Here is a 7,705-nt window from a genome sequence, read left to right on the forward strand (position 1 = left end):
ACAGACTTCTTAGCACCACCTGTGTTTGGAGCAGTTCTGTGCAAGGAGGCCTCTTCTGGTCGAGCGGATCAGCCTACGGTTCGTGACAGTGGCCAGGTGTGCATCTTTCTGCAAACCCTGATCTCGGAACCCGCAGACCCCAGCCCAGCCAGTGAGGCTCATGGCAGGAGTGGGACCTACCTCTCTAGGGCTGGAAGGAAAGATCAAGGGCAACCGAAGACTTCGAGCAAGTTTTATTAGCCAGCAAAGAAGGGCAGGGGAAGGAAAACTCCAGAACAGCAAGCAAAGTCAGCCTGGGTCACTTTCAGGCAGAGTCGAAGGACGAGGTGCCTCTGAGATGGAGCCCAAGGTGGTCCCTGGGGAAGAGGCTTTGCAGAATGGCCTTGGTGAGCCTTGCATCTGGCAGGGATAGCTTGCTTCCAAGTAGAGCTTCCCCTGCACATCCGGGCTAAAATACTCTCCACCTGCAGAGGAAAGCTCTCCCATAGCTGCAGGAGGCATCATCCCAGTTCTTAAACCCTAAACAATTGGGAAAGGGAAAACGAAACCGCAGCTGAGAATGTGGCCGTATTGGCGGAATACAGCGTTGTCGGTGGGAAGACGGGGGCTTCATCGCAGGAGACCGGCTGCGGACTCAGGAGCTACCTGTGACCAGTGGACGAGGCCCTCCTGCGCAGACGGATCCCCCCAGGGCTGGGCCGTTATGTGCTCGCTGTACCCCTCTCACCGGCCGGCCAAAGATGACAGCAAGGCCCTCCCTGGATTCACGCACCAAACAGGATGAATTGTGCCCCCTTACCTGACCCCGGGGTGAGGACGACGCATAGTTGCTTCCCGCCAATATTGTTGGGTGTTCCGCCAAGCCAGTTGGCGTAGCTGAAGTAGGATCCATCAAGCCAATTCCAGCCCCGGTTCTGAGGAGGGGAGAAAGGGCCAAGTCGGTATTTTAAAGCAGGAAAAGTGCACATCCGCCCAGGGAAACTTGTCTGCGAGGAATTCTGTTTCCTGTTTCTCTTCATCCATTGAGGGCGATTCCTTTTACCGCTGAGAAACCCCTGAAACATTCTTGAAGCTTCGAGACACCCAGGAAGTGTCCCAGAAGGACACCCCCTCCTGCCACGCCCCCAGAAGTCAAGTCACCGGAAGTGACGTCCCACGGACAGCCCCACCGGCTGTGACGTCACCAGGCCAGCAGGCCTCTCTTCGACTGGGGCCCCTCCCCTTCCCACCCCCTCCAGGGGGTCCTCGGCCATTGGGGGGGGCGATACGGAGCAGGTCGACACGACGCTATATGGTCACATCACTGATCTTTTTTAAATGTAAAAAAATATTAAAAATTAATTCACTCCCACCCAATTGGAGAAATCCTTCCAGGGCCACGAGGAAACCCCAGGGCATCATGAAAGCCAGGCTGGGGGAGTCTGGGGTAGGGGTCCCCACGCACACGCCCAGGCTGTGGCTATTCTCGAGTGCACAGGGGTTGGTGCTGGCTCCTACCATGTCTGAATTCTGGCGCCGGTGTAGCCCAATCCACACCTCGCCCCTGTTCTGGTTCATCCGCGACACATAACCGGAGATCATCCGCGTCTCCTCGTCGTTGGTGATGGACGCCAGATGTCCGCCGTTCCTGTTCTGCTGACAAATGGCCTGCGGGAGACGGAGGCCGGGGTCACCTTCGGACCTTTGTGCTCAGCCTGGGCCAGGCAGTGCAGGAGATCTCCAGGCCCCACTGGCTCCCTGGGGAGACCCATCTCCACCCAGACCCAGGGGAGGTGCTGACCCCGGGGACAGCCTAAAGAACAGACGGGGCCTCGTGGTGAGACAGAAGCCCTGCAAGCCACGGTGCGTTCAGTGGTGGGTGGCGTGGGGGTGGCGTGGCCCCCTTCCCACCGCCGGCTCTCCCACCCTTCCCGCCACTCACCTCAGCCTCCTCAAAGGGCAGCGAGTATCCATAGAACTCATAGCAAAACCACAAGTAGCCGTCAGTGTAGGAGAAGGTGCCATAAGGGCAGGGAGACTTGGCCTCCGGGGCTACAGGGAAGGAGAGAGAGAGGCGATGTGGAAGGGACGCTCTGCTGGCTTAATGGGGCTCCTCTCGAATGCAGGACCTCGGGTCTGTCAAGGTTGGAATTGTCTGCTCGGGTGGGCAGCAGCTGTCCGAGGAAGAGGCCTTTCACAATCCCCTCTTGCCTGGTCCTGTTTCCTGGAGGTGCCAGGGAACCCGAATCCTTCTGTGTGGCCGCTGGCCCGAAAGAAGGGCGTCCGGCTTCAACCAGAGCCAGGCCATGAGCTCCAAGCCGGGGAGAACAGCTGCCAGCCGCAACCGGGGCCGTGATGGAACAATTCAGGTTCCGCGGGGCCTGCAAAAGGGCCCTCTCTCGCCGGGCATCGGGCCGAGGCCAGAACAAGCAAACAAAACCATCCGGGCTTCCCTCCTTCCCTCTCCAGAATAACCCGGGCCAGAGTGTGAGGTGAGTTAGGCTGAGAGCACGGGGCAGTCCTGAGGGGGGATTTGCACCTGGGCCTGACACGCTAAGCGTTTCCTCGGTGGCTTTCCCGGTTGGGGCCTTCCTGCATTCCTCTGGCATGACCAGGCATTCAGGCCCCGTCTCTTAAGCTCCCGCAAGCGGCCCCTCACTCTCCGTCCAGGCCAGAAGTGCACATCCCTACTTCCTGGGCGAAGGGCCTGTTCCTAGGCGTCCCCGTGTGCCCTGGCCGTGGCCGCCAGGCCCTGCCATCTCCCGTGTGGCCGCACTCTTCGCCATCAGACCTGGCGGCCCTGCTGCCCGGTGCTAAAGTGGATCCCAAAGCAGGTGCCTTACCTTCTGCCCAGGAGCTGGAAAGGAGGCTGCCGACAAGGCAAAAGAGTAAGCCAGCCAAGGGACTCATCTTGACCGGAGCCTAAGGAGACACGGGGGAAGGAGAGTCGAGCATAAGGGAGCATCCGGGGCTCCCCTGGACCCAGCTGCCAGGGCTGCCGGGGGCTCTCCCCTCTTCCCCCTGCCCCCCTCGGTGCCCAGCCAGGCATTCAGGCACACCCTTTGCCATTGCAATGGACTTCTGCTTTGCCTTTGTAAGGGTGGGTGTGTGCATGGGCCAGCCCGGCGAGGTGTTTGTCAGTTCCTGGAGATCCTTGGCCACAAGATTGGGGGCTGCCATCACATCCCGTCTGTGGGGCGTTTTGCCCCCGGGCCCTGGGAGTCCTGCCCGCTCTGTTGTGCATCAAGATCACACTGTAGCCGATTCTCTGCCTTGCCCTCTTGGCGCAGATAAACGAACGGGGATCACGGTGCAAAGAAGCTAAACACCAGCCTTTGCTGTGACTATGGACGGCTGTGCTTTTGTGACAGCTGCCTAACATTACTCATGGCCCTTGGAATTATCACAAAGGTCAATGCGACCCTATAGTGTGAATGCAGGAAGGTGACTCCGCCAAACAGCTTCTGCCATGAACAAGGACGAGCCTCTAGAATCCTTTTCCACCGGGCTCCGGCCTCGTGGAAGGAGCTCCCAGAAGACCCACGGCTGCAGGTCCTGCACGACAGAGCTCTTCCGACAGACTTTGCGTTGAGGCCAGGCTGGTATGGGATCCTGCCCCCCCCGAAAGTGCTCCCCTCTAATAACACCATCCCTGAAGGCTAGGAGTTGGGAGGGCGGGGGGGGAGAGGAAGGGGGGGGGTGCTAAATGTCTTGGGACTGGGAGTGTGGAGAGGGTTATGCCAACAGGGGAGGTGGACAAATGTACCTGGGAAGTTCCAAAGTTTTTGTGCCGGAGCTAAATTAAGATGGCAGCTTCCAGGCGATCTTCACAGGCAGCCCCTATAGAGCACATTGTTTTAATTAAACTACGAGGGCATACAGTACCATGGGAGGGGCAGCCCCTTGGTGGCCAAGGCCACGATTTCTTATGACCTCTGAATCCTCCCCTGTGCCTGGCTGGTATGACCTCTTATTGGGCAAACGCCTCCCCCTAGAATCAGAGTTGGAAGGGACCTCAAGGGTGATCTAGTCCAACCTTCTACGGAATGACAGAAACACACAACACCTCCCCACCCTCAGTGACCCCGATTCCATACCCAGATGATGCCCCATCCCCAAGAAAACCAGAATTCCTGGCCAGTCTGGCATGGAGAAATTCGCCTCCTGACCCCAAATGGCAATTGGCATTTCCCTGGGCAGGCAAGGAAGGGCCACAGGAGCCAAGCACTGACCCCACCCCTTCTGGCCAGTCACTCACCATCTACCTGAATAACCTTGCCCACCATGTGCAGGATATTACAGACAGACGGGGGCAAGGAAGAACATAGATGAGCGTATCTCAGGTGCCCAGTAACCTCTTGCTTTAGGATGCTTTGGGCTGATCCTGCGTTGAGCAGGGGGTTGGACTAGATGGCCCGTATGGCCCCTTCCAACTCTATGATTCTGTGATTCTGTGATTCTATGGATGCAGGATTTGATTATCAGTCCAAGACTGTAGGTACCTTGGGGCAGACAGTCACAAGTGTCCTGTACCTGGGCAATGCTAAACACCAGGGTAGTAACTGCGGCCCTCCAGATGTCCATGGACTACAATTCCCATGAGCCCCTGCCAGCATTTGCCGCAGTCGGACCACCCCTGCTATACACCAATAAGCGTCCCCCTGGAGCACATGGCTCTAGAGACAGTGACAAAAAGAGTGTTGTTCTAAGTGCCTTTTGAAAGAGAAGCCTCTATCTTGGGAGTCCTCAAAATGTTTCCAGTACAGAAATACTTTCATGATCAAAAATATGAGGGCTGGGGGTGGGTTACTAACATGTCAAAGCTCCCTTGGGTGGATCTGAGGGGAGGCCCTCTGCCTCCCAGGTGCTCAGACCCCTAAAAGTCTCCCCAAGGGGCTCCTGGACTGGAAACCAGCTGTTCTTAGGCTCCCCTTTGGTGCTCAAGCCCAATGAAAAGAAAGAGGGAAATGCAAGAAGGCTCTCACCTACGGATGGCTACCTGCTCCAAAGAAGGTGGCTTTTGGGCACCCAGGAGGGGGGAGCTTTATACTCGCAGGAGTGGGAAGGAACTCAACCCCCCCCCCCCCTCCTGCAAAGGAACAGAGCAAACAAGATAAGAGGACCGGAGGAAGGGAGATAAGATCCGGCTCGTCTTTAGCGCCACCAGATGCATATTCCTTCCTAGCCTGGGCCCCGTCATCACACACGCCCAGGCATCACACACGCCCAGGTCAGCCCTTGGCTCAGCCAGTTAGAGGGGCTCTCAGGGATGATGCCCTCTTGGCCTTTGGGCGCTCTCTTCACTCAGTATGCACGTGCCGTTCTTACAGACTAGCTCAGCTTACCAGATCTGCCAAGCTCAGGTCAGCTGGCCAACGCATTAAGCCTCTGCTCAAGCAGCAAGACGTTTTCTCCAGCTGGTTGGCAACCCTGCCTCCAGGGCCCACATCACCGCCTAATGGGTGCCGGCGCTGCCACGGGTGCTTGGCTTGAATTTAGCCAGTGATTGTCCACGTATGGGAAGGGTGCCAGGTGCCCGCTGTGCCACCCAAGTGCAGAGGGCAGCTGGGCCTGAGAGTGGGCCCTGATCCAGCCCAGGGCTCCTGCTGGGAGCTGCTGCTCCTGCTGCCATCTGCCTCCGGGCAAGGGGGGGGGGAGTGTTTGCCCTGCCAGAGGCCATATCAGTGGTGCTGGCACACAGCTGGCACGGATAATCAAGAGCAGAGCTGGGCTGGACAGCTGCAAAAGAAGAGGGAAAGCAGCTTGAAAGGGAAGCTCAGAACAAGAGGCATTGACCACGTCTGCCAAGCCAGCCAGCTGGCCCCCTAACTGTCCCACTCTGGCCTTGCCACTGTGACCCATGCCACGGCCACTTCCAGATTAGGCCTCTACATGGAGCTGCCTTTGAGTGGGTGGGCCGAAGGGATGGTGTTGGTGCTTGGCTTTCTTGCATGCCCAGGGAACTGCTGCTTGCCACGTCTGCATTCTGCAGGGGGCTGGACTAGACGGCCCTGGAAGTGCTTCTATGACTCTAAGATGCACTCCAGGTACTCCAGAGGGCAGAGGCTAGACTGCTACCTGAGCCTCCCTCCTTTGTGCATGGACACCCGAAGTTGTCTCGGACTGAATCAGACCATTGGTCCATCCCGATCAGTCCTGTCTGCCCAGGCCAGCAGCCACTCTCCAGGCATCTGTCAGGCCCTAAACCTCCAGTTTTCGGCACCACGACTGAAGAAGGATGAAGTCAAACTGGAGCGAGTCCAGAGCAGGACAATGAAGATGGTGAGGGGTTGGAAAACCCAGAATACTCGAGGGGCTGTCACATAGAGGACGGTGCAGAGTTGTTTTCTGCTGCCCCAGAGGATCGGACCAGAACCAATGGGCTGAAGTTAATTCAGAAGCATTTTCGGCTACACATCCCTCTGGCAGATGGTGAGTGGGTGGGAAGGAAGAGATGGCACCTGAGCTTGGCTCTTGTGGCCATTTCCTACACTTTGCAGGAGGTTGGACTAGATGATCCTGGAAGTCCCTTCAACTCTACGGTTCTATGAGTTGGAAGGGACTCCAGAGTCACCTAGTCCAACCTGCTGCAGAATGCAGGAAATTCACCACTGCCTACCCACCCACAGTGATCCCAATTCCATGCCCAGAGAAAATGTCCCCTTTCCCCCCCAAGAATGGCAGAACCCTTGGCCAGTCTGGCCTGGAAGAAATTCGCTTCCTGACCCAAAAGTGGCAATTGGCATTTCCCTGGGCCTACAAGGAAGGGCCAGCCCCTTCTGTCCCACCCTCCACGGCACCATGCTGCCTCTCAGCCTCACCCCCGATCTTTGTCTGCCACAGGAGGCATCTTCCCAGGTTCTGAAGTCCAGCTCCAGCTCCTGCTGCCCTCTTTTCAGCGGCTGAAATAGCAGACAAAGGGGCCCGTTAAAAGTCTCCTCCCGTGGCCCAAGCCCAGGAGCACCTCAGAGACCAAGACGGTTTTCAAGGCATGAGCTGTCCAGGTTCAAAGCTCCCTCCTTCCACCCTTTCTGCCAACTCTCCTCTCTCTCTCCCTGTTCCCCTGCTTCAGACCACACCAAGGTCAGGGGAGGAGACCGCCTTGGCTTGGCAGCAGACACCCACCCACTCCCATGCTCACTCAAGTTTACAAATCACACGCTTGTCAAAAGAAAAGTCAAAGGCTCGGATACAGCCCCAATTTAGTCTGCAGAGATGTAAGCACTGCTTCAAAGGCCCCGGAGAATCCTTGCGGGGCTCTGCTCAGCATCGGCAGGAGACCCACCCAGATCTCACCCAGGCAGGGTTCCCCGAGGGACCTGGAGTCACTTGGGCTGTGAAAAGCCCACACAAGGTGGGAAGAGGAAAACCCGACGCGGAAAGGCTGACAAGACTGCAGAGGAAGGCTCAGATCAAGGTTTCCCACACGCTTGCAGACAATATTCCATTCCAGCACCTCTTCTCTCCAAAACGACATTCTGACCGTGCAAATGCTGGCCCACAGCGGAAGCGCCGCTGGGACGGCCGGTGTCTCTATGAAGACCACACATGGAAGACTCTCATCTGGCACAGCTGGATCAAGAGCGCTGTCCTTCTGGCGTAGCCGAAACGAGATGGCCCCAGCAACCAGCGGGTTCCAGCAGCAGGCAGCAGGTGCCCAGCAAGTGCCCACCGGATTCCACAGGAGCAAATTCCTTGCTGGTGGGTCCCGCCTCCAGGTGAGCAT

The 7,705-nt window shown here is 57.5% G+C and overlaps 1 protein-coding gene across 2 annotated transcripts; it reads right to left on the reverse strand.

Annotated features, from left to right (window-relative positions):
* Window positions 1-218: 218 nt before the first annotated feature.
* On the reverse strand, window positions 219-7,705 carry LOC143838742 (uncharacterized). 2 transcript variants are annotated; one of them, XM_077340546.1, is made up of 7 exons: window positions 7,265-7,705; window positions 6,801-6,881; window positions 2,823-2,901; window positions 1,922-2,031; window positions 1,498-1,647; window positions 800-914; window positions 219-519 (listed from the first exon to the last, which is right to left on the reverse strand). In XM_077340546.1, exons 1-7 carry the CDS (start codon window positions 7,703-7,705, stop codon window positions 449-451), a joined length of 1,047 nt encoding a protein of 348 aa, XP_077196661.1. In that variant the 3' UTR covers window positions 219-448. The 2 variants fall into 2 exon arrangements, with proteins under 2 accessions (XP_077196661.1, XP_077196662.1); XM_077340547.1 differs by lacking the exon at window positions 6,801-6,881.

The sequence above is a fragment of the Paroedura picta genome, chromosome 5 (assembly GCF_049243985.1).
Source record: "Paroedura picta isolate Pp20150507F chromosome 5, Ppicta_v3.0, whole genome shotgun sequence".
NCBI classification, from domain to species: Eukaryota; Metazoa; Chordata; class Lepidosauria; order Squamata; family Gekkonidae; genus Paroedura; species Paroedura picta.

Bases quoted from the DNA above. Each gene is read 5' to 3' on its own strand.
- LOC143838742 (XM_077340546.1), bottom strand. From the start codon at position 7,705: ATGCTCACCTGGAGGCGGGACCCACCAGCAAGGAATTTGCTCCTGTGG. The intron at 6,882-7,264 runs GTGGGTCTCCTG...CTGCTATTTCAG, and splicing joins CCTGCCTGGGTGAGATCTGG to CCGCTGAAAAGAGGGCAGCA. The intron at 915-1,497 runs GTAGGAGCCAGC...TCCCCTCCTCAG, and splicing joins GGCGCCAGAATTCAGACATG to AACCGGGGCTGGAATTGGCT.